Here is a 26,817-nt window from a genome sequence, read left to right as displayed (position 1 = left end):
GATCTTTGGGTTCTATGATGCCCCAGTGATGAATCAGCCTTCTGCGTATTCTGTTTTCTAAATCCCTCAAATGGGACCCAGGATCCCTCCCCACTGTGCCCTTAATTCAGCATGGCAGTGAATGATGCCCTGGCAGGGTTCAAAGTATAGAAGTGGTTTTGAAGTAACCCATTACTTTGAATTTCCTTTGCCATTTCTTTTATTATTTGCATAAACAAAGAGTTATCCATGGTTCCAGTGGTTTTTCCTCTTCTATATTTTCACAAAAGTAAAAACAGTACAATAACACTTTTACATTTATTCATAATTGTGAAAGCAAAACTGGACAGTGTTTACATGATTTACTTTATGCTGTTGGAATCAGCTGTTGATTCATAGAACGTATAGAACCCAGGTCTCAAAACGCTGTCTTACCCACAGTATGATCTTACCCGTATCTTAATAAATAGCATATATGCTGTCTTACCCCTAATATTAAGCTACAGGTGTTTTATGTCTTCACTAAAGCATCCTATTTAGACTTCATTTGATTTAAACCTCCTTAAATTTGAAACAACAGATTTACTCTAATAAAGCAGCATTTTCCTGTTTCACGAGTGGGGATCTATGTAAAACCTTCCTCCAAGTGTGGTCCATGGATCAGCGGCATGTGTATCACCTGGGGGATTGTTAGAAATGCAGACTCCCAACCCTCTCCACACACCTATAGGATCAGGACCTGCATTTGGATCAGAAACCCCAGGTAATTTGTGCACATGTTTCGCTTGAGAAGCATTGGATTTGAATCTATAAATAACGTTGTATCTAGGTGACATTGGTTTCAAGTTGGTGGCAGAATAGTTCATTACATTTACCGATCTGGAGAAAAGATAAATCCAACAAGAATGAATGACTTGCGTAGTCTGAAAATAGTTATAAAAGATAAAGGTGTGACAACTGTATGGAATTTGTGAGATGTTAGAAATATTGGCAAAAACACAAGAGACAAAAATTATTCCAGAAAAATACAAACTAAAGGTATATAAAGAAAATATTCTGTAACACATAGTATTTGGGGAAAGTGACCAAGGAAAGCATTATGAGACATGAGGTGCAGGGGTGGTAGGAGACAGAAAGCCAGAAATTGATCAGTGATAGGTCCCAGTGCTCAGTATTCTCCTGCCAGTTTGATTCGTTAGAGATTTTCCTAAATGCAGAGCCTAATTGTAGCTTGTGTACTTTTCATGCAGTAAGTGATACCGTTTGTAGGAAGATAAGCCAGAGACTGTTAAGAGATGGGCTAGAAGATTGATTACAGCCTAGGAAGAACTGATTTATGAGGAAAGAGAAAACTAATTAAATGGACAGCGCTGTGCTATAAAAGAGGCTATGGAGATATGGATTTTTTTATCTAATATTTCTCCAGTGATATCCATATGAAAGATGCAGAAATATGAGGATGTAAGGATGCTGAGAAATTTGTTACAGAGGAGAGCAATGTCAGCTGGAACTACTTGATTAAATTAGGAGTAATACCAAAGATTGAGTTTCAGAAAATTTTACCTGGTGCATGAGCAATGACCTTGAGTGGGTCGACTTTATCCCTGAGAACTTTTAGAAGCTCTGAGGGCATAAAATGAAAACTCATGTATTAAATTGTTGAATTATCTCCCCAGGGAAAAATTGGAACCCCCTCCCCTGAAATTTGTAAAATTAGGGTAGAAAATAACCTGGATGCTGCATGTGGGAACTCTCCACTTCGGGCAGGGACCTGGCGATTGATGAGTGATGCTTTTCTTCTGCAATATCTTTGATTATTACTGATGTTACCATGCGCTGATAAACAATTTTCATCAGATTTGCATCTTATTTAAATATTTTAAATGCCAGTTTCTGGAAGAAGAGCTAGAGAGTGTCCCTCATCCGTCCTCCGTGGGGTCTGCCTCCTTGGCATTCGTAGGTAAACTGCCACCCATCGACACCCTTTTTTTTCATTTTCCCACCATGTACTTCATTAAGAGAAGCAATTCAGTACATGTTGGATGTGGATTCACTTCCTACAATCTCTTCATTCAGAAGAGCTCAAAATCCGCCTTCTCTTTTGGAGCCATTTGTCAAATGGATACAGAAAACTGAAAGCCTGAAACATCTATTGTTTCAAAGAGCTTGGTGATCTTTTTCCAGGAGGAAAACCCAGTCCCGTTTGCCAAGGACTGATGGGCCAAGCGCACCACAGTTCCTTCTCCCTCTCTCTGCAGGACATCTTCCCAGTGGGATGCACTGGTTGCCTAGACGAGCCCAGAACCCCAATTCTGTTGGTCAGAAAGCACGTAAAACACAGCGAAATTATTCAGTATTTTAATTTCTTACTTTTTTTCATACTAATTCCTTCAGATACACATTTATATTGTCTAGGAGAACCAGTTTAATGTAAGTGCTGCTAAGAATAATTCATGTCAGGTGGGTTGACTGGAGATACTCCACTACTTTATGCTGTGTGGGGGAAGGGTTGCCGAACTTAAATAAATCACATTAAATTAAACTACCTCAGATGCTCCATAACATGAATTGGTTTTTTTTGTTGATAGTATTTTCTAAATTTTCATGCAGTTTTGTTATTTGTGACTTAATGCACTGCATTAGTTTTCAGAAATTCTGTTTGCCTCTAGCCAGAAGTTCTTACTCCTTTCCTTCTTGAAAGAGATGTGGACCAACACAAGAAGATTAGGACTACGTTCTGCAATTGCGTCTATACTACAAAGTTAACCTCCTCTGTATCTTGTTTTTGTGAAGATGGCTCTATTAAATTGACAGCATCTTACATGTGCAAACAACAATTGTCTTCAAGATGAAATCTAATTGAGAAAAAATAAATAAAATTGATAGGCTGCCATCATTCTTGACTTGCTTCCCTGATACACCTACCAAAGGTACAGGCAAAGAAGTTATTTTTCTTTCTCAATCATTCTATAGTGTCATACTGTTTTCTTTCAGGTGCACCGTGGGGCCTCAGGTATTTTCTTACATGACTCATTTGATCCAGCACCCAAGCTCCTGGGTCGGCATCTGCCTGAGCGTTGATGGCGCTGCACACTGTTGGCATTTACTGGGTGGGGGCTTGCAGGGGGTGGGACCAGGCATTTTATGCATCAAACTTAACAGCAATGGGCTATCTCACAACAGTGTCCTCACTCTTTGAAAGGGATTATTTGTCACCCTAAGTGATACCTTAAGTCGCCGTCTGAGTCGCTAACCTCTGCGGCCATGTCCTGAGTTCGCTTGCGTCTCTGCGGATGCAGGAAAGAATTCCTCAGCTGAGCACCAAAGCATTCTCATGCTGCACTGATTGTTAAGAAATGAGTCTTGCTAAGCGTCTGAAAGGCCGCCCGGGGACCCGGCGCCGGCTCTGCCTTGTCTTCCCGTCTCATGTCCCCCTCCCTGTGTTTCAGCTGGCCGTGAGGTGGGTGGAGCGCAACTGTCATCAGCAGCACATGGACGAGCTCCTGCAGCACATCCGCTTCGGCCTCATGGACGTGGCTACTCTCCACACAGTCGCCCTGTCCCACCCCCTGGTCCAGGCGAGTGAGGCCGCAACAGCCCTCGTCCAGGAGGCCCTGGAATACCACCAGAGCATCTACGCGCAGCCCGTGTGGCAGACCCGCAGGACCAAGCCGCGGTTCCAGTCGGACACGCTGTACATCATCGGTGGGAAGAAGCGGGAGGTCTGTAAAGTCAAGGAGCTTCGCTACTTCAATCCCGTGGATCAGGAGAACGCGCTCATCGCGGCCGTCGCCAACTGGAGTGAGCTGGCCCCCATGCCCGTGGGCCGGAGCCACCACTGCGTGGCAGTCATGGGGGACTTCCTGTTCGTGGCGGGCGGGGAGGTGGAGCACGCCCGGGGCCGGACCTGCGCCGTGCGGACCGCGTGCCGCTACGACCCCCGCAGCAACTCCTGGGCCGAGATCGCGCCCATGAAAAACTGCCGCGAGCATTTCGTGCTGGGGGCCATGGATGAATATCTGTACGCGGTCGGGGGCCGAAACGAGCTGCGCCAGGTGCTGCCCACCGTGGAGCGATATTGCCCCAAGAAGAACAAATGGACTTTCGTGCAGTCCTTTGACCGGTCCCTCTCCTGCCATGCTGGCTACGTGGCTGACGGCCTTCTTTGGATATCAGGTAGCACACGCCTCTTAGGTGGGATGGCTCAGGAAACACTTGCATTGTGGCATAAGTGTTAAAGTCGAGCTTTGGTGCTGTGGCCATGTGTGTTTGAACGACTGGGCCAAGGGTGCCAGTTGAGCTAATTAACATTCCGTTATTCAACACCTACTAGAAAGAGTGCAGTGTATTGGGAAGTAATTGCCTTTTGGTGACTTTGAGTGATAAGTAGAGTAAAAATACAAGGTGGAAATTAATATCCCATTACACCTCTTTTTTTTTAACCAAACCTTCTATCGTTTAGGTTGTCAGTTTTTGGTATTCATGGGTTGCATTGCAAGCTTTGTGGTTTATCCAGGTCCTTTGCTTTTCCTTTGACTCTGCTTGACTGGAAATCATTTCATCAAAGACAGGGCAGGCAAAGTCAAAGCCCAGTGAATCCATCCTGATTGGTAAGCAGTGGGTATATATCCAGGCAAGAGCCGGCGTGTATATTTGAGGGACGAAATTTAGTTATTAGCTACAATAGTCTGTGAACTGCAGTTACTCTATAATTCTAATCCTTCATTCCTCATTCCTCTCCTATTCTTACTGATTACTTGGGGTGCTAATTATTTTAGTTTACTCTTTGTGTCTTCAGTTTTTTTTTTAAGTCTTTTGATGATGGGAAAAGGGGGAGATGCGTGTAATCAGCCCCAGGGACCCATCTCCTGGGTGTAGCAGTTGTCAGCCCCCTGTGTTCCATCCACACCCACAGATTCCTGCAGACCCTTCCCAGCTGCCCTTTTACTGGGACAGGAGGAGGCTGGGAGGCCGACGTTACCAACACCACATATCAACCTGCGTTTCCAGTCCCTTTATGGGAAGGACCTAACAGGTTCTCCTTTGAGAGCTTTGCCTATGGGGAGGAACGTTGCATTGTCTTGCCACGGGAGGTCCCTCATTTCGTCACCCAAGTAGAAGCTGTTGAATTTCTAAGTCGGGGACAAAGAGGAATAGAAAAATCAAATAAGTTGAATTAGTTAAGTTTGAGATACTTGCACTTAGAAGAAACAGTCATTTTAAATACCTCTGTGAAGACTTCTCAGTTTCCCTCAATAATCTTGGCTAGTTGTTAAACATCTGCTCTGAGAAAATTCTCCCCTGCCTTTCAACTAAATTCATTTGGACTCTGCCCATTTATATATATGCCCATTTAATAATATATTGTTAGTGTACTGCATTCCTAAATTTTGCATTGCATTTTCTAAATATTTTATGAATTCCTCATAAATATTTTAATAAATATTCCTTAGTTTTTTGGCTATAAAACTGGCTTTTTAAAAAATGCTGGTGTTTCTCTTACATAACCTTAAAGAGATGACTACTTACTATCTTCCTCAGTGAGGCCTGAGAGAACAGAGCAGCCCAGCCTAGCCTGGCTGGGTGTGTCATTCTGGTGTCAGGCTGACTTCTCCTTCAATACGGGCCTGTATGTTCCTTTTCCATTTTATTCAACATATCAACTTATTACAGATCTTACTGCTGTATCATTTTTTTCTCTCCTCTGTGAGAGGAAATACATTTTCTTTGTTCTTCTTTCGCACTCACGTATGCTGCCTGTGTTAACCATACTTAATGAAAACAATCACAATTTTCTCAGGCTTGATTCTCCCCACTGTGTACTTGAGATGAAAAACTCACTTCCCTGTGTACAGGACAATGCCTTTAATTAGAAAGAAGAGGAAATCACCAGTGACATTTCTAGTACCTTCAGTCGTTTGCCTCTATCCTCAGGCCCAGCTTATAATAAATCAATTGAGAATCTAACCATGGATGGGAGGGGTGACTAGATTTGCTAATGGGCCCCTTAAAAGAAGATAGACATAGTTCACACCGTCACTGACTTAGCAGTGTTATCCTGGTTTATTGGAGCCGATGGAAATATTTGAGGCTATTCCTTAGGCTTTACCAAGTGATCAAGTATTTCCAGTTAAATGGATAGGGGACTGGGTCCTTGGCATCCTTCTGGTATTTTGTAAGTTTTGCCTGAGGTGGAAGTAGTAAGGATTATAGAATGTGGATTTAGGGACTTACTTCTGTTCCATAGAACACAAAATAAATGTTCCTTTAGAGACTCAGCATTTCCAGCAGGCCCACTCCTTCCTCATGTTCCCTCTCCTTTCTTTGCCTACTTTGGGGTCAGGACACCTTGAAACCTGTCCGTGATTTTTAAAACCAGGCAGGCAGAGAAGAATTTGGAAAATCAGGCCGGTTGGATATGCTCCTTAGCATTTAATGTAAGATGTTAGAGATGTCAGATTTTACAGGCTGCGGTAGCATGTGACATTGTGACCCCGGTCACAAGTGCCCCCCATCATTTCTACTTGAAATCCACAACACTGAAGGAAATAAGCATTAAATATCCTACAGTTGTGCTCGAAAGATATGCTCACCATTGTAGGAGATGGTCTGTGAACTACCAAAAAGAACCTTTTTGTGTGAGTGAAATTTAATCCTGAGCTTCTCTTACAGACCTCCTCATTTTTGTCAAATAGGAGGCAAAGTGGAAAGCCAACCCCATAATTTGTACTTTAAAAGTATAAAAATAAGACCAATGCTACCGCATCTACTCAAAAGCAGTGTTTAGTGCCTTCTTGATTCTCTTGGTGAATGGTGCATCCTTATGAAGTCTGTTTTGGTTCATAGATACATAGGATTAATTCCTGCCCTCTAGGAGCTAACCATCAAAGAGTTTTTCAGGTATCTCATTAATGAAATAACATTTGTTAAAGCTTCTTTAACTCCCTAGAAGGCAAGTTTTTCATCCTGATTACATGTATAGAAGATCGCATCACCCCGTTTTAAATAACTTTAATTTATTCAAATTTATTAACAGGACTTTGGCATTTCTTGTCTTCATTAAGATGAAAACAGTGTAAAATTTCATCAACATTTACAAAATGCCATAGCTTTAGCACATACACCCCTCTGTATGTGCAAATGTTATTCTCCTTGCATCTAAAGATTGTATACAAAATATTGGGAGCTACTGCGGTGTGGTGGAGGCTGGACTGTGGCGGCTGAGCTCGTGCACTGTGGTCAGGCACACATTGAAACTTGCTCTGCTTCTTACCACCCAGCAGGTGCTGAGCAGCTTTCCCACCCTCGCCAAGTCTTGTCCGGGGCTGCTGGAGTGACGGAGAGGAGTGACAGGTCCTGCTCTGGGACTCCCGTGTTAGTACAGGGCACAGCCTTTTAAACAGGCAGTTTGAATGCAGGATGTGTGACATGTGATAACGGAAGTCTTTCCAGGAGCAGGAGTGCCGAGCAGGGAGCCCTTAGTGCAGGGGGCAATAGAGGTGTCGTGGGGAGCTGGGACCACCCTCAGCCTAATGCGGCCCAGGGGCATCAGCTGCCCCCTGCTTACCCGTGCACCCTCCCTGTCCTCCTGCTGGGCATCTGTGGGGCCCCCGTTTCAGTCATTCTCTTGCCCTGTGGCGAGGATGCATTGCTGGGCGAGGACACGCTGCTGGGCGAGGACACGCTGCTGGGCGAGGCCAACGGCCCAACCCCTCTGCCAGCACGCCCGCAGCTGAGCCCGCCAGGAGAGGGGGGGCGGCGGGCAGGTGGCCAGAGGGCTTGTGCAGGGGTGACGCAGAGCCCCCAGCCCGCTCTGCACCCGACACGGGGTCTCTCCCCCTGCACTGACTACGGCTTTCCTCAAAACCACCTTCCGAGACAGGACCTTGCCTTCTGTGTCTCAGAAGAAGGTAAGTGAGGAGGTCCGCACAGCAAGTCAGATGACACAAGAGGGGGAGCGGGGGAGGCTGTGACAAGGCCGAGGGCCACGAGGCAGTCTGGGGAGAGGCCGAGGGCAGAAGCTGCAGACGGGGGGCAGCTAAGAAAGGAGCCTGAGGTCGCGCGGTGGGAACACCCAGAAGAAGGGCATGGCGGGGGGCGTCCAATACTCTGGAGACATCAAGGTCCCAGATGCGTCCTGTGTGTTCCCCGGTCGGGAACTACTTGGTCACTTCGGTGGAAGCAGTCCCTGGGCAGTGTAGGAACGAGGAGAATGCAGGACACGGAGAATGCAGGGGTCCGAGGCGTGAAAGGGCGGCAGGGGCGCGGAGGCCGCGGGCCCAGGCTCTGTGTGCGGGAAGCCGGGGTGCCGTCTGCACGTCACCCCGAGCCTGAGCTTACCGGCAGCTTCCCCGTTTAGGTTCCTGCCTGCGGGGGGAGAATGTGCCGCATACACACATAGTCAGCCGTGTGACAGCCACGGCTTTTCATTATAGATTAGCAGACAGCATCTTGGCTTTGGAGGAACCAGGGAAGGTAAGAAGAAAAGAAAAAGCAGGCCTGGGGAGAGGAGAGAGATGCAGAGGAAGGAATGCAGGGCCACAGGGCCAAGTGGCGCCTAGGGACGGGGGCGCAGGGGGAGGCCCAGGCCCGCGGACGGGGAGAGGGCAAGGGCGGGCGCAGGGGCCGCCTGTGCTGGGGAACGCTGGGACGCCCAGGGAGCCGGAGGGGTGGGGCCGCGGACAGGACAGACAGCTGCCCCAGGGGCCCCCACAGGCAGGAAGGACCTGGGGCGGGGCTCAGTCCCGGACAGGGGAAGGAGGGACCCCCGGGGCCCGAGCCTGCAGGCAGCTGGGTGAGGGCAGGAGCCCGAGGAGGTTCCTGGCGGCGGGGTCAGGGGCAAGGCTGGGCTCAGGGTCAGGTGGAGGGCCTGGGCAAAAGCCTCGAGGGAAAACGGAGGGAGCTGACATATTTTTCTAAAAAAGTTAAGTGTCAGAGCCCTACCAAGGTTGGAAAACACTTAATAGTGGTGGCCTTGTTTGCAAATGTCTGGGGTTTTTTTTTTTTTTTTAGTGATGCTAAGCAGAAAATTGGAGAGGGCAGATCCTCGGACTCACTCATGGTGGCAGATTTAGGCAGGGAGTGGCCAGAAGGATCCCGTGGGGAGGAACTGAGCTTGTTGGGGGCCCTGCTGGGTGAGAGGCGGGGCCTTAAGGGTGTGCGTGAGGTGAACAAGCGGGTTCCAGGACTGAGTGCCTAAGAGTGTCCGTTGCCTCTAGAGGCAGCTCGTGGGAGAAGCCACCTGCCTGGCAGAGGTGTGGGACTTGATAATGCAGCCATGCCCACCTAAAAGTTCCCCGTGAACTTGATGTCCAGGAAGCAAGAATCTTCTCTGCTGCTTTAGATTCCAGCAACCAGCTGCCCTCAATGGTTTACGTGTCCTTTTTCACTTCGGCCCCACCTTTCCTGGCCCCCAGCTGAAAAGATGGAAACAGAACCACTACAGTATTGTACTGAGGTGGCGGCTGAACAGAAACGAACCGGTCTACAGTGCTCCCAAATGAGCTGGATGGTTGGAAGAGAGCAATCCGGTCACCTGCATTCTCCAGCAGAATGAACAGAGCTTTTGTCCCAAACTGAAATCCCTTTTTCTGAAAAAGCAACGCTTGTTTACTCTCACATTGCTGCTCAGGAAATGAGGCTTAAAGCTGGGTTAGGTGATTTTCCCAGATTGTGCAGCCTGTATTTGAGAAAGTTGGAATTTGAACTCTGTGTCTCTGGTGTTTGAAAACCATGCTTGGCTCATGAAACCGCACAAACCAGCTGCAGTGGCCACAAAGGTCTCAGAAACAGATGCACACACTGTAAAAAGAACTTCCAAATGACGTGACTGAGAGTGAGTGATGATACACAGAACAATCATACCTGGAGATGGGTTGACGATCAGCAGTCACTTAATTATCTTTGTTTAACGGACCAGCTTTCTCAGGGCACAGAGCTGGGTCCCATGTCTTCCTTTTTGTCATTCTGTAGTTCAGTTTCTAAAATGTAAGCAGTAATACAAACTTAAACAAAGAGAAACGTGGTGATAATAGGGAGGTACTCTAAAACACATTTGTTTAGATCAGAACTTGTTTTCTGAAAGGATTACATACTTCAATATAGTAGTCTGATGGCCTTTCAAATTGGCAGTGTAAGTAGTTAAAAAAAAAGTCCTCTTGAGTGACTCCAGAATTCCTGTCATGGTGAGGAAAGACTTTGTGTCTGTCTAGATGGATCTAGGAAAAGAAGATAGAATGAGCCAAATTTCTCTACCTAAGAATATGGGAACTATGTTATTTTCTTTACTTCCAAGAGGAGAGAAGTTTAAAGGTACATCATGAAAATGGGGAAGGTGAATGGCTAAAGAATTTGGCTGATGATGGGAGGGAGAGAAAAGACCCAGAAAGAACTCAGTGAAGCTGGGGCGCTAGAGGCAGGCAGAGGCGACCTTGAGAGCTTAACCCTGCTAGGAATGTGCGAATATTTTTGGAGGCAGTATTTCCTCTTTCTTCAGAATGAGGGATGGGAATTAGGGAGGATTATATTGAAGTTTTTAAAGGGCAGCTGGCATCTGCGTGGTGGGAGATTTTACCTTGTTTATTATTTCACTTATTTAAAATAACACATACTTTACATATTTTGGGGTCACAGTCTGTATCTGTTTACTCAAGGTGACATAAGCATGATTTATGTTTTCAAGGGCATCAACTTTTTCTTTATAGATTTTTGTAAATTTGAGACTTTCTTTATGGATTTTGAGTATATTAATTACCCATCCATTTGTGCGGTTTCCTCAAGTGTGACAGAAGTACTATGGATACTAGTTTTAATTTAATGCGTGGATTAAGTATGCTTCTATTCAAGATGCTAATTGAGTAGAAAGATTCTTGGCTTTAATTGTTTATGTAGCATTATAAACACTCTGAAACTGTGGACAGTCTAATGTATAAAAATAGATAATGAAAAGTTTATTTTGGCACTTATTATAAATATTCCCATGGCGTTCCTCTTATCAAGGCTAATAATGAATTTGGCCCCATTAAAAAAAAAGCTAATAGCAACGTACACCTAATGCCAAGTCATTCTTTTGATAATTAGACTGTAAGTGTGAAGTTTTAGTCTCTTGAGAATTGGAGAAGCTTATGGAGGAGAAGCATAAACTATTATAGAAGGAAAAAGTCTTTGGTACCCTTTTATACCAGGCACTAATTCTGGTTATTAGAAACAGGAATTATAAGAAATCTATTTCAGACTACAAAATTTTTTCCTTTATTAATTCGATATTCCATGTTTAGTCATTTCTTCAGTATTCTCATCCATACTTGTACCTTTTATCAAAGCAGTAATTTCCATAAACAAACTACTTCCATATTGTAGTAAACTTCCCTTTATGGATTGCTTCTGTAGCTTGTTGTCTTAGTTCATCTCACACCTGTGAGATACATCATCTCCTCTCTGCGTAAGCTGAACTTGAGCTTGGCTGTGTTAAGTGGCTCCCCCAGGACAGTCATAAGGGAGCCCGGGTGAGGTTGTGCTAGTCTGTCACAAAGCGCTCCCACTTGATGAGAATAACGCTGGCTACTGCAAGCCTCCAAGAGAGTTGCAGAGAATTTGGGATGGTTTTCCGTGGTGCTGAATTGGCTGACAGAAGCCCAACTGGAGCATCTTCCCTACGAGCATGGATGTGTTCAGCTCTGCATCCTCCTCTGGTCTAGGGAGGGTCCTAGAGCTGCATGAGGTGCTCTGGGATTCTGTTTAAGTCATTATAGGATTCCCCTTAGGGTACCCTAGGATTCCCCTTAGGGACCCTAGGATTCCCCTTAGGGACCCTCTTTTTAGCAACAGAAGTATTTTCTGTCCTTGAAAAAAAAATTAGCAGAACTGCCAGACTTGATCTACTCTGAGCAATGTATACTGAGAGCTGTCCTACTAAATACACTATTCTACAGACACTGTTAGCATTGGCCAGTTGTTGCTTTTGGACACACGAGCGTGGGAGTTGGGGAACTCTCAGTATTAGAGATAGAGGCTGCTTGTTTAGCAGTCACCTGTCATCCTCTCTCGAGCATGCAGTTATCCATTTGTCACCACATTTTGCGGGGAGTTGAACAAGGAAGCTTAAGAAAAATGCTTTCCCCTTGTCTTGATGATAGAGAGCGTTTCTCACCGCTGGTAGCACGGTGGTAACTTTTCATTCCTTCTGGCAGTTTTTAAAGACTTATTTGACTTTGGGGGAACCTGCAGTCTATCTTTAAGTCACAGTTCAAAAGTATAAGACAGAGTTGTTCATTTTCAATTTTGGCTGAAAAGTCTTAACTTTGACCGTGGCACTTCAAAGTTGGGAAAAACTTGACTTTAAAAATGGATGCTGATAGGAGATGGCACATTTAATGACAAATGTATCTACAGAAAGCCGTTAAGATGCAGATTATGCCCCCTGGGGTGGGGGAGGGAGATCAAAACTGCCAATCTATAAAATATACTCGATAGAGGAAGGCGTAGAAGCTATCTTTGCAAGTGCTTTGATTGCAGAGGACAGTATAGCAGCATGTGGCATCATAACCCAGAGCAGACACATCAGCTTGATGACTTTCAAAGCCAGGAATACTGCTGCAGGCAAGGGTACTCCAGTCTGAGAGAATTAAAACATATAGAGACTGTTATTAATTCCATATCTATTTTTGTATAGTCAAATCTGTATGCAAATCCTTAGCATCTCATTTCAGCAGATTAATCTAAAAGTGAGGAGTGTTATGTGAAGAGAATGTAATGATAAAGCTCTGCCAATGAGTGACACTGCTAAAGAAATGTGGGCTGCAACTTGGATGCTTTTTTTTAATTTAGTTTTTGCACTGAGAAGAAATGGATTTTATTTATATGCTCATTTGTAAATTATTTCAAAGGAGAAAAGCAATAGAACTGATTTCTAGGGCCTTTCCGTTGCAGTCCTGCCTTGGTAAAAGTTATAGCACGAGGCTTTTTAGGCACCTCCTGTGGTTTAACATACTAGAAGTAATCAACCAAATAACTAACTAGGACTTTCATTTTTACTCCCAACTAGTAACCCAATATCTCATTTCCAAACATTATCATGTGCAGGAACATTTGTATGTAAGGATAAGGAATCTAATTACTGAGTGCAGATGAGGAATAAAACTATATTATAAATGCATCTGTGGAAGGTGATAAATAATAATTGAGGAGCGTGAAGACAAATTGTGTGCCCTGCTTGGGAAAGAGGATGTAATAGGTACATTCTAATCTACTGGTTGTACATTTAATCTATAATGGGCAGAATCTGATACTTAGAGCAGTGTAAATATTTTCAAATGATGTCATAAAACAGATAGTTTATGGCAGTAGATATTAATTCTGTCCCATATTTCTAAAACAAGTAGGGAAACTGCCAAAGTCTTGAAATAATGGGTGGGAGCTTTATCTTCTGTTCCCTCTCACTTGGAGAAATGATTATAGGCTAGCTGGACATTAATCTGGTGGTTAAGGCCCAGGTCAAAAGCACTTGGCAACCATTGTGACCCAGAAGACCTGTGAAGCCTCAACAGATTTGGTTATTCTTGCGTAGCTATGCTGAGAGAGAATTATTGGACATTCAGTTTTTAATCAGATAAGAAAAGGAAGTTTGGAAGGAAAAAGAGAACATATCTCTACTTTGACATCCATTTTGATTTTATGTATGCATTTTTATCTCGGCTGAAATGTGTTTTCTCTTCCTTTAATTTCATTTTTTAAATGAGACAATCAATGAGAAATGCAGAGAAGACTTTCTTTGAGGGCAGGAAGCTCATTTCTCTCTGCTCTTTGTGGATTTCCTCTGCAGACAAAGCTTTCATTGATCTTAGCAGAGAAGCTTAAAAAAAAAAAAAAAAGGTGGCCCTCAAGTCAGTAATAGCCATGGTCAACCTGAAAGATACAGCCTCCTCACTGGGGTTGAATGAGACAGTAATGATTGGCCTGAACAGCCTTTCTCCCCTTTCTGTATCCATTAGTATTGATTGATTACTCCGGCTCAGTTAAGAACTATATCCTAATCCTCTGGATTCTGAATGACTTGACTCTTGGCCATGGAGCTGGTAATGGAGACCTATTCAAAGTATTTAAATGGTTACAGCGAAAGTTATACTGGACAAAGTTAAATAGAGAAGGAAGATTTATTCAACACTATTGCATCAGGGGAGAGAGACCAAGGTGCAGTCTGAAACCAACTCCTCTGAAAAGCAGGAGACGGGAGGGCTTTCAGACTGGTGTTGAGCTAGTGGAGAAGTATGGAGGGACTCAGAGAGGACCGTGATCGGTGCGAGGTGTAGAGCGGCTCTCTCTGGGCTTGTACATTTTTCCGTCTGTGATTAGACCTTTTATGTTTGCTGATTGGCACCTGTCAAAGTTAGGCTTCTACCTTCCATGGAAACTAGGAGACAGGGGCACTATCTTCTTGATTTCGTTTCGGTGAGATGGCTCCCAGGGCTTTGAGGAAGATACTCCCGGGTTGTAAAACTTGTGAGAAGCTTCTTAAATTATTTATATCTCAAAGAGGTAGAGAATGAATGTCAAATTCCAAGTTCTCTAAAGGAAATGCTTTAAGAAAAGAGAGGTCAGGGTCCTAGACACAGGAAGAAGCCTGTCTAAAGTTTAATCAAACTGTCTTGGTCAGTAATAGCATGTTTTAAATTTTAAAAATCTCAATAGGAAACTACTTTTTAGGGTGGCTCAATTTTAGATCTTTATTGCAAAATTAGCTGCTGCTTTGTGATACTTATTAAAATAAGAATGCTATTCATTTTACCCTAGAACTATGTATAAGGCAATATTGCTAAGATAGATTTTGGGGGAAGTTTTCATATTCCTGTTATTACCTGACATGTAATATCTCCTGGTAATTTCTCACTATGCTCACTTATGCATTCTTTCGTTTTTCCATTTGATTGTAAAAATTAAAGTAGTATCAGCAATTTCTGGGAAAGGGGCTCAGTGTACACTACGAACATGAAAAGAAGTATGAAGACAGATAGGGGTAACTTAGCTAGACATGTGATGGTCTTCTAGTGGTTCTTTAAAAGCAGAAGGTCTTGAGTCTTTTGAATCTAAGCACTTGTCAAGAGGGCTTCAGAAAAGTTGACATTTGTGATTGGCCTGCAGCTCTCTAGATGTGTGCTGTCCCGTGGGGCAGCCTTCAGCCACGCGTGGCTTACTGAACACTGCAAGTGTGGCTAATCTGGATTGAGATGTGCTGTGTCAAATACACCCTGGCTTTTCAAGACTTAGTATGAGAAAAAGAGTATCTTAAAATACCTTATTTTTATATTGATTTCACACTGAAATGATAGTATCTTGGCTATATTGAGTTAAATAACACTTATACTAAGCTTAATTTCACTGTTTCTTTTTACCTTTTAATGTGGCTACTGGAAATTTTTTAATTGCATAGTGACTCACATTCGTGGCTCTTGCTGTATTTTATTGGACGGCACTGGCCCCACATCTCTTGATAAATAAGCAGTGACTTTTCTTGGATATGGTTCTCCCAAAGAGGTATCAAGATAGCCCTGTGTTAGTGTAAAGAATGTGAGAGCTGTCACACTGCCAATTTAGCCACAGACAAAAATTTTAACTATGTCCCTGGCATAATTGTGAGAGCTGTCTTTGTGTGCTACGTCCATTCCATTCCCTCCCCATGCTTTGCCCCTCATTCTGGCTGTGCAGAGGCTGCTAGAATTGGTGGCCCCCTAGTAATACAGGCATACTTGTTGCTTGCTCTCAACTGGATTGCTTCTGAAATGATTCTTGAAAATGAAACTGCTTCAACAAAAAGCTTCTTAATTATGTCATGGGTTCACCACGAGGGTATACAAACAGATCCTCGGCAGTAGCTAATTTCCCTTTAATTGTCTCTCATTCTTATATTGGAATATCCTATTTCTTATTCATGAAAGCTATAACGCATGTTGATCCATTACAGGTGGAGTAACTAACACGGCACAGTATCAGAGCAGACTAATGGTATATGAACCTAACCAGGTAAGAATCATATGAGAAAAGCCCATTACCTTAATGAAAATGAATTTTAAGAGATGTCCACAGTACTAAGTAGTTGTAATGCCAAGTCTGTGCACGCACATGCATCTTGAATTTATATAGAGACAAGGAAGCATCTGGATGAACTGCTTTCTGGTGACATTTTTTTTCCTCCCAGAATTTCAGCTCCTTTAGCTTTACGTTATATACAATGCTCAACTCTTTCAGAGTTTTGCATAATGTAGAAAAAAGGGAAAATATGTTGATGAGTTGCCCCTATTCCCATTATCTCAAGTCACTGTTCCTATTCAGAGGCGTCTGAAGAAAGGGTTTTCAATGTCCTGTTTTATGGCCCGTGTCATTCCAGGTGGGGAATATGCTTATGGTTTCATTATTCCCAAATAAAATAATAACTTTTATTTAGCTCTGTATAGCCAAAATGTCCTAGAACATTGTCTGGGAAAAGTCCAAAGCAGAAGCATCTGAAGAGTGTTTTTCATTTAGTAGCTTGGGCCTAAACTGGAAGCATTTTGATGGTGCCTGGCCCTCTGTCTATACTTCTCATGCACACTTAATGATTTTTGTTTTCCCCAGAGCAACTATTTTTTATTCTTTTCTTTCCACCAAAATATTTGTGACCTTGGCAAATGCCTGCAGAATTTCACCATCTCTATAATTTTGGTGATGTAAATAGTTATCATGATTATGGCAATATTCCAAAGCGATGTGGTTTGGGGGTTTAACATTCATCAGTTTGAGATAATGGAACAAGAAACAGGTTTACTTTGGCTGTGTGGGCTGGGATTGGCTACCAAATGTATGTCCCATGTGACCTCAGTCTATTTGGTATCTTTTTATTTTATCAATCACTCGGTTCTGAATGTAATGAAGGTATTTCTCTCTTTGCAAGTATGTTTCCTGATGTCATTAGAACTGTAGATTTTAGAGACCGCATGTCCATGGGCCACACGCCTCAGGAGGGATCATTAAGAGCATTTGCTTGAGTTCGGTGCACACGTGGTTAAAGAGGAAGAAGGTGTTAACATTTCTCAAATGAGTTCTGTTTCATGTTTGTACACACATGCTCTTTTTAAAAATTCTGCTGGCATATTGTTTAGGGTGGGTACTGGCAAACATCACATCTGCTTGCATCTTGCTCAGAATCTCAATAACTCTATCATTCAGCCCTGGTGCTTATTTCTCTTCTAGGCTTTTGTGGAGAGTCGATAATGCCTGCCATCTGCCGCAGAGCACATCGCTACCTGCCAACAGGCAGGCTGCAGTGACCTCTGCTTCCCCACCACTGATTAGTATTCGCACACTCGCTTATTAGGAATGACCCCTCTAGGCCTCTCTGTTTCTTTGCCTTTGCAGCGCCTGGCGGCTCACCTGGCAGGCACGGCAGTGAAGGAAGCTAAAGTCAGGGATGCAGGCAGGCTTTACAAACCAGATGGCGTCCATCGTCTGTGGCAGGGGACTGGACTGCTAATGCACACATTGATTCCTGATACTGTAATGGGCTGCCTTGCGGAAAGCACCTCAGGAAGCACCGTCAGGGTTCTGAGTTAAACCCACCCCGGTGTAATATATAAAATATATTTCTTAGAAGAATATCTGAAAGTTTTGACAATTTTATTAAGAATAATTGGAAGGAGATTCTTATGACATGTTCATAAAAGGGGAGCAGATAAATGCAGGCCTTTCAAACTGTACAAACCACTTTATTTCAAGTGTATCTTAAGGGAACTTAGAAAAAAATGAGCTAGTAGATATGCCTTTAGTGAATGGACCAATATTTACACAAAACTTTTTGTGTGCTTATTCACTTACAGGTTTGTAAATTGGTGAAATTCTGTGTATTCAAAATATAATATGATTTCTTTTGGTCAAAATCCAAATTTTTATTGGCAAAAAGGAATCTGAGTTCTTCCTGTGTGTTAGTGTTTATGTAGAAAGGAAATGGTTAGGTTTATGTACCTGTCCATTAGATAGTTGAGATTGAAAATTAAAGTTATATTTGATTATCATTTAATTTTACATTTTCTATTTTAAATAGCCATATCAAAGAGGAATTGAGTATAACTTGCTCAGTGTTGAGAGTGACACTGAACCAAGTATTAGAGATTTCACCATTCCCTAAAGTTATCATATCAAACTTGGTCTTCTACCCAAACAAATCAATGTGTGCCTAGAAATGACTTTTCTCTGTTTGACAGAAGATGGAATTATAGATATATTAAAGGCTGATACAAAGGCAGTGTGGGAGTTTGTGGCAGATCTCAGCTGTTCAATTCATCTCAGGAGGTTAATTTGGGAAAGAATAGCAAAGCCACCTTCACCCTAGCTTAGGTAGGGGCCTCAGGTGGCCATTGACTATCATAATAATTTTTAAAAAGTGCACATTTATCAGACATTATATGCCAGAATATTCTAAATGTTTTATGTGTAGCAACTCATTTAATCTTCACAACAGGCTTGTAGGATAGGCATTACTATCCCCTTTTTACAGATGAGCAAACAGGCACAGAGAGGTTAAATAAGTTACTCAAAGTCACACACGGTTTAAAAAATCAGGCATTCTGGAGCCAGAGCCTGCTTTCTTAAAACACACATGTACCCAGTATACCTACATGTGTACTTTCATTAAGCAATTTGCATGAATAAGTTCTCTCATTTGGGTGAGATAACCGTCATGGAGATTTCTATAGTTTCATATAATCCCCTTAAAAAATGCAAAATGCCTTGAAAACAGAATTCAAATGAGGACATGCCATATTATGTAAACTGCAAATTGAGTTGGAATATGTGGTTCTTCTGGACTTGTTTTCAGGTAAGAAGTCCATACTTTTTCAAAGTTTATAAGTAACATTCAAATAGATCGTCATCACAAACATTAGGGTTTCCACTATTAAAGTAGCACTGCTGTTTTCTGCCATTGGAGGTTGCCTATTAACAGGAATCACCTGCATTTTTTTTTTTCAGAATAAGTGGGTAAGCCGCAGCCCCATGCTGCAGAGAAGGGTCTACCATTCCATGGCGGCCGTCCACAGGAAGCTCTATGTTCTTGGAGGCAATGACCTAGACTACAACAATGACCGGATCCTTGTGAGGCATATAGATTCTTACAATATAGACACTGACCAGTGGACGCGCTGTCATTTCAATCTGTTGACTGGCAAGTACCTTTGATTAAGTCAATCAGGAAAAGCAGAGATTTAAGAAACTGCCACACTTGTCCTCTTAGACATCTTCAGTGCATTTCTAAATATTAAGGTATGGTGCTGGTAGAGCAACTTGCTTTTATTAACCAGGAAGGTGCACATGACTTACCTCACAAAACTCGACTCGATTGTGGCTGAGCGTCTGGTTTCTCAGGGCCTGTGTTAGCTTTGTGTGTTCTGAGAGAGGCATGTCAAGTCCGTTACTGTCAATCAGTATTTACAGCAGCAACTTAGATACATAAAATTAGGAGGAACCGGGAGCCGAAGGAATTAGCCACCTTACAGAAAGCTGTTTTTTTACTCTCTTAGTCCTCTTATTTCTTACGAGTTCAGGAGAACAGTCTTCATTATTTGTCCCTGTTGAATACTGTTATGAGCTGTATGTTCCTATAAACTAAACCTTAGAGTAGTTCTGTGCATGGAGGTCGGGTGGCATTTCTGGCCTCACATACCCTCCAAGCATTACTGTAGGCAGCACTAGGTGTAGACCATCCTCATCTGAAAGGGAATGAAAACAAAGCAGTGAGCAACTCACCTTTCTTCACGGAGCTGAAAACTGTCTCCTTTGTCAGCCCACATTATTAACATCCACAAGTGATCAGAGCCCGCCCAGGCTGCCCTACTAATCGGAAAACCACTAACTCAAGTGGTGGCCTGGACTAGTGCCTTAAGACAGTTTAATGCACCGAGTGGGCACTCAGCCACTCACAGCTGCTGCCGGGGAGATGCCGTTGAGGGCAGAACATTGGTTCTGGAGGTTTGGAAGCTTTGTAGGGAGCTCCTGTTTATGGAAATGATCTTTGAGGCTCACCGACAGGTACTTAACTCTAAGTTGCTGTCGTGGTACCTCAGCCCCTTGGTCCCTGGATCTGTGATTCTGTCTGCTGTAGCATCTAGCTTATTTATTGCCCCAGTCAATCCTGTGTCAGACCATCAATAAAAAGAGACGACCTCACTCCCTGGTGGCCTCCAGGGATGAGTATGTGAGAGTGAGTTATTCTGTCTTCTTGTTTAAGTGGGGGAGGACCCTTTCAGCATTTTGGATGTCAGTATCTAGGGACTACCCAGGCTTGTCCCAGATCAAGAACTTTAATACAGTCTTAAAACTGTTGTGTATGAAAAGGGAGGGTAGTAACTTTATCAATCTTTTTTGCCATCTGTCTTCATTTAGGGCCTGCTAGGGGGATGGCTCAGTTTTATTGGCTTCTTGGGCTTGCAGCTGTTACTTTACAGATGTAAGCACTTGCCTTAAAAGCATTTGTAGGTACAAGAGGTGTTTTGCATTTCTAAAATATACCTTATTTCCACCACTAAAAATAAATGGCATATAATGTCTTTTAGAACTTATTTCATTATGACTTCTTATTGCTGTATTTAATGTTGTGGTTCACTAACTTGGCTGGCTGGTAAGTGTACTGGTGAGTTTCTGACCTGGCACAGCTACATGCTCTGAGAAACAGTGGCTAATTCTTCCCTCTTGAGTACTGGAAGGCAGTGATTAGTTGCTGCAGAATCCTGTGGAGCATACACTTGTGCCCCAGGGGGAAGCTGGATCCCTCGGTGGCAAAAGGGTTAATTAAGACATGCAAAGAAATGGATTTGTTTTTTCTTTCAATTCTCTTTACTTTAGGCCAAAATGAATCTGGAGTTGCTGTCCATAATGAGAGAATATATTTAGTTGGTGGATATTCGATTTGGACAAATGAGCCTCTGGCTTGTATCCAGGTGAGTGGTTGAAGTTAGTTCAAGTGGGTCAGTGAGGTTACTTTCTGTAGTGCTGCTGAAGGGAGAGATACTTACATGTAGAAGGAGGCTTGAGTTCCCTTTGTGCGGCTAGTGCAGCTACTAAGCTTCATCCTGCTTCACGAAAGTGCCTGATAAATGATCGAGCACTATTGAAAATAAAGATGTTATGAGCTTTGCAAATATATGTAATATATTCCAGGAATGGAGAAAGTGGGAAACCTTTCCCTTTTTCCTAAGCCAGAAAAACTTAAGAAATCTTTGGGAATAGTACTTTTATATCCCAAGACTTTGCAAATGCTTTCCTTCCACTCAATTGTTTTATTTTCTACATTGCAACTTGTTCATTTCCATAAATGCCACCTACCAAGTCGTTCTCCCTTCTTGGCAGAAGCTGGCAACAGTAGTTCATGATTGGCCTGAAGGGGGCGGCCCGGCATGTCAGCACGTGAGCGGTCCAGGCCGGGCTAGTTGCCAGCTAAGCTTTTCAGAACATCAGTGGCGTTTGTTGATATATATATTCATTTTATCTTATTTTTACAATTCTTACCATGATTGCTTTTCTGTTTCACATGCTCTCTGATAATGTATTAGCATGTATTAGCCCTGACCTTTCTCCTGATCGCCTTGTAACTACTCACATTATCTAGTTATCATCTCTGTGGGAAGATTTTTAACAACTGCTTCAATATCTTTAGTAGTTAAAGGACTATTCAAGCTTTTAATTTTTTCTTCAGTCATGTCTCCTAAGGTATATGTATTTTTACAAGAAAGTCTTCCATATTGTCTAAGTTTTCAAAATTATAAGTATTTTGTTATCCTTAGTAATAACTTCCATTACAGTCATAATGTTGATTGTTGTTTCTTTTCTCTTGATTTGTCTTGCCAGACGTTTGGGGATTTTAACACTTCTATTATTGATATAGATCAAGGAGATCTCAATCAGTAAGCACAGCATAGTGATGAACAACACAATTCACAAACTTGTCCCTAAAAGATGTGAATTCTGGATAGAACAGAGAAGATATGTTTCTCTTTCTTTTTAATTTTTATTGATATAACTGACATTTCATACTGTATTAGTTTAAGGTGTACAACAATGATTTCATGTATGTGTATATATAGCTAAGTGATCACTACAAAAGTTTTAACCTCTGTCACCTCGGAGTTACCAAAGTTTTTTTCTTGTGGTGAGTTTTAAGCTCTACTCTTAGCAACTTTCAAATGTACAATTCAGTACTGTTACCTGTAGTCATTATGCTGTACATCACATCCCCAGACTTACCTTATAACTGAAGGTTTGTGTCTTTTGACCACTGTCACCCATTTCCCTCACCATTCACCCCTTACCTCTGGCAGGCACAGATTTGTTGTGTCTCTCTGAATTAAATTTTTTGATTCCACTTATAAGTGAAATCATGTTTGGATTTGTCTTTTTCTGACTTATTTCACCTAGCATAATGCCCTCAAAGGCCATCCAGGTTGTTGCAAATGGCAGGATTTCCTTTTTTACCTATGAATATGATTTTTATGGCCATTTATATATATATATATTCAAATTAGGAAGTGTACATATATATATATATATGTACCACATTTTAATTATTCATTCATCCCTTTTGGACACTCAGGTTGTTCCTGTGTGCTGGCTATTATAACTAATGCTGCAGTGAACACGGAGTACAGCTGTCCTTTGAGACAGTAACTTTGTTCCCTTTAGGTGTATACCCAGAAGCATAATTCTGGATCATATGGTATTTTTATAGTTTTTCAAGGAAACCTCTGTACTGTTTTCTGTGGTGGCCACACCAGTTTACATTCGTACCAACAGTGCACCAAGGGTCCCCTTTTTTTTCACATCCTAGCCAACACTTGGTATCTCTTATCTTTTCAATGATAACCATTTTAGTGGGAGGTACCTCATTGCAGTTTTGATTGGCATTTCCTTGATGGTTAGTATTGTTAAGCACCTTTTCATGTACCTGTTGACCATTTGTATGTATTCTTTGGGAAAATATCTATTCAGATCCTCTGCCCATTTTTAATCAATTTTTTTTTTCTATTGAGTTGTATAAGTACTTTTTATGTTTTGGTATTACTCCCTGGCCAAACATATTTGTAATTATTTTCTCCCATTCAATGGGTTGTCTCTTTCATTGGTAGTTTCTTTTGGTGTACAGAGGCTGTTAGTTTGATGTACTCCCCCTTTGCTTCTGATGTCAGATTTAAAAAAATCACTCCCAAGTCAACTGTCAAGGGGTTTACCCTCTGCTTTCATCCAGGAGCTTTATGGTCTCAATTTTATGTTCGAGCCTTTAATCCATTTTGAGTTGATTTTGTGTATGCTATAACACAGGGGTCCAGTTTCCCAAAACCATTTATTGAGAGATTATCCTTCCCCATTGTATATTCTCGGCTCCTTTGTCGTATGTCGACCACATATGCAGGAGTTTATTTCTGGGCTATTTAGTTCCACTCAACTATGCAACTAAAAATGCCAATACTGTACTGTTTTGATTACTATAGTTTTGTAATATAGCTTGAAATTAGAAGGTATGATGCCTCCTGCCTTTTTTTTTTTTTTTTTTTTTTTGCTTTTGCAAGATTGCCTTGGCTATTTGGGGTTTTCTGTAACTCTGTACAAATTCTTGTATTTTTTCTGTGAAAAATGCCAGTGAAATTATGACAGGGATTGCACTGCCTTTGGTAGTATGGGCATTTTAACAATATTAGTTCTTCTAATCCGTGAGCACAGAATATCTTCCCATTTGTGTCTTCAGTTTCTTTCACTAATGTATTATAGTTTTAGTGATCAGATCTTTCACCTCCTTGGTTGGATTTATTCCTAGGCATTTTATTCTTTTTGATGCAGTTGAAAATGGGATTATTTTCTTAATTTCTCTTTCTCATATTTTGGCATTAGTGTAAAGAAATGCAACTGGTTCTGTGTACTGATTGTGTTTGCTCTGGCTAGGACTTCCAGTACTATGTTGAATAAAAGTGGCAAGAGTGGGCATATTTGTTTCTTCCCGATCTTAAAGGAAAAGCTGTTGGCTTTTTACTCTTGAGTATGATGCTAGCTGTGGGTTTCTCATATATGGCTTTATTATATAGATGTGCTTTCCCTTTACACCTAGTTTTTTGAGTTTTTATCATGAGTGAATGTTGAATTTCGTCAGATGATTTTTCTCTATCTATTGAAATGACCATATGAGTTTTGTCCTTCACTTTGTGAAATGCGATGTGTCATATTGGTTGGTTTGCGTATGTTCAACTGACTTTGCATCCTCAGAATAAATCATGGTGTATGATATTTTTAATGTGTTGTTGAATTTGGTATGCTAATATTTTGTTGAATCCTTTTCCAAATATTTTGATTTTCCAGCTGTATATGTCAGATATTGGCCTGTAATTTCCTTTTCTTGTAATGTCCTTGGCTCGGTACCGTGGTATGCTGGCCTTATAAAGTGAGTTTGGAAGTGTTCCTTCCTCACCCCCCAGCCTTTCTCTGGAATAGTTTGAGAAATATTGGTATTAATTCTTCTTTATTTGGTAGAATTCACCAGTGAAACATCTGATGGACTTTTTTTGGTTGAGAAGTTTTTGATTACTGATTCAATCTCCTTACTAGTAATTGGTCTGTTCAGATTTTGTATTTCTTCATGATTCAGTCTTGTTAGATTATGTTTCTAAGAATTTAACCATTTCTTCTAGATTGTCCAATTTGTTGGTGTGTAATTGTTCAGTGTTCTCATCATACTTCTGTGATATCAGTTATGTCTCCTCTTTCATTTCTAATTTTGAGTCCTCTTACTATCCTTAGTAAGTCTGGCTATAGGTTTTTGTTTCTTTTCAAAAATGCAGTTGTTCATTTTATTGACCTTTTCTATTATTGTCTCTTTAGTCTTTATTTCATTTTTATCTATTCTCATCTTTGTAATTTCCTTCCTTTTACTAACTTTAGGTTTAGTTTGTTCTTTTCTGGTTTCTGAAGGTGTGAAGTTATATATATATTTTTGAGCTTTCTTTTTCCTTAATGTAGGCACTTATCACAATGATTTTTCCTTAGAACTGTTTTTGCTGCATCCCATACATTTTGATATATTGTATTTCCATTTTCATTTGTTTTTGTGATATTGGTTGATTTCTTGAGAAATTTCTTCTTTGACCTGTTGGTTGTTCACTAGTATGCTCTTTACTCTCCACATATTTATGAATTTTACACATTTCTTCATGAAACTTACTTCTGGTTTCATACCATTGTGATTAGAAAAGATGTTTGATATGAATTCAGTCTTCTTAAATTTATTAAGACTTGTTTTGTGGCTCACCATAAGATCTATCCTCAAGAATGTTCCAGAATATATTTTTCTCAAGTCTACATAAAACATTTACAAACCCAATCAAGTTAGGGTTAAAGTTAAGAAAACTTCAATAAATTTCAAAAATTAAGTATTATGCATACTATGATCTCTACTATGCGATTAAGTTAGGACTTAACAAAAAGTTCTGTAAACTCCTATATATTTGGAAATAATTAAACACATTGCTAAGTAACTTACTGGTTAAAGAAGAAGTCATAATGGAAGTTTTAAAAAATACCCAGAATTGAGCAATACTGAAAACAACACATAAGCAAAGATTGTTGGATAAGTATAGTTTAAATAAGTTAGAAAATGAATCCCAATATGAACCCAAAGTAGCAGAGAGAGAATAAAAGTGAGAGGAAAGTAATGAACTAGGAAACAATACTACAGTAAAAAAAATGATCAAATCCATAAGTTAGTTATTTGAAAATATATGAAAATCTTTAAGGGAGTCTTTAGGTAGTTAATTGAAGGCTGCCTTGTACTAGAGGCTGGTCATATTTTTTGGATAACAAGCAAACCATTCTCTCTTATCCAAGTGCGTGTTTGTCAGTCTTCACTGTCTTTAGGGTTTCTTTTTATTTCTTACTTTGGGATTGTAATACATTAACTGGGCGGAAGGCAGCGCTCTGTAAAGCCGGAACCCTGGTTTTAAGCAGCTGTGGGGCCCTTCATTGGACTGCTTGCACAATCAAAAAGCAAGTTTGGGTTTATTAGGAAGTGTACATTTAAATATATTTTATGGGTATATTTGTACTAATTTTAATATTAAACTAGCTCAAGGAATATAAATCAAGTAGAATGATCACTGATTGCATACACTAACACCTCATGAATTCTGGCTGTTAACCCAATAAGCAAATTAGTCTTCAAAAGATGGAGGGGTAATGTGTACACTTGAAACCACTGAGGCTATTCTAGAGTAGCTTTAAGTAGGATTAAGAGGATTCTAAAAGAGGCAATTTCATACATGTTTTAATAAATGCCTGTATTAGTGGAATAAACTTCCCTTCTGAGATTGGACTAAAATAAAAAGCATTATGGGTAGTTCTCTTCCAGAAGCCATTTTGATGTACAAGGTCAACCATTGTGCAAATTCTGTTTATTTCCTTGGCTGGCATGCTAGTCCTACAAAGTACAGAAAAATTTTATAGTCTTTTAAGAACCTTAGTTTATAGGTAGTAAACATCCATATAAGCATAAGGATTGTCACTTAAAGAGATGTTTGGAATGGAAGTTTTTATGGATAATAGACTCATCATGTATCATATTTTTCATTTTAGTCATTGACAACTGGTTACAGGTTATACTGGTTATAGGTTATACAGGTTAGATCATTCATTCTGAACTATGGTTGAACATTCTCAAATACTCTCATGTGTGACTATGGAACTATTTATGTTAGATAGCTAACAGTAATATATTGACAGTTGGAGATCTAGCTATATGTTAAAAATTCAAAAGAAAGCCACTTTGCTACTTGCTGGAAGAATATC

At 41.2% G+C, this 26,817-nt stretch overlaps 1 protein-coding gene across 8 annotated transcripts in view; it reads left to right on the top strand.

The window, feature by feature from the left end:
- KLHL32 (kelch like family member 32) overlaps positions 1–26,817 on the top strand; it is a 169,112-nt gene that overhangs the window by 132,666 nt on the left and 9,629 nt on the right. For all 8 annotated transcript variants that reach the window (XM_073220940.1, XM_017671945.3, XM_017671937.3 and 5 more), the window contains 4 exons: positions 3,429–4,155; positions 15,935–15,993; positions 18,973–19,165; positions 20,842–20,936. In XM_073220940.1, the coding sequence (XP_073077041.1) occupies positions 3,429–4,155; positions 15,935–15,993; positions 18,973–19,165; positions 20,842–20,936 (1,074 nt within the window). The remainder of the gene's footprint in view (positions 1–3,428; positions 4,156–15,934; positions 15,994–18,972; positions 19,166–20,841; positions 20,937–26,817) is intronic.

The sequence above is a fragment of the Manis javanica genome, chromosome 13, assembly GCF_040802235.1.
Source record: "Manis javanica isolate MJ-LG chromosome 13, MJ_LKY, whole genome shotgun sequence".
NCBI classification, from domain to species: Eukaryota; Metazoa; Chordata; class Mammalia; order Pholidota; family Manidae; genus Manis; species Manis javanica.
Note: the sequence above shows the minus strand (reverse complement) of the source record. Positions and strands in the feature narration are given on the sequence as shown.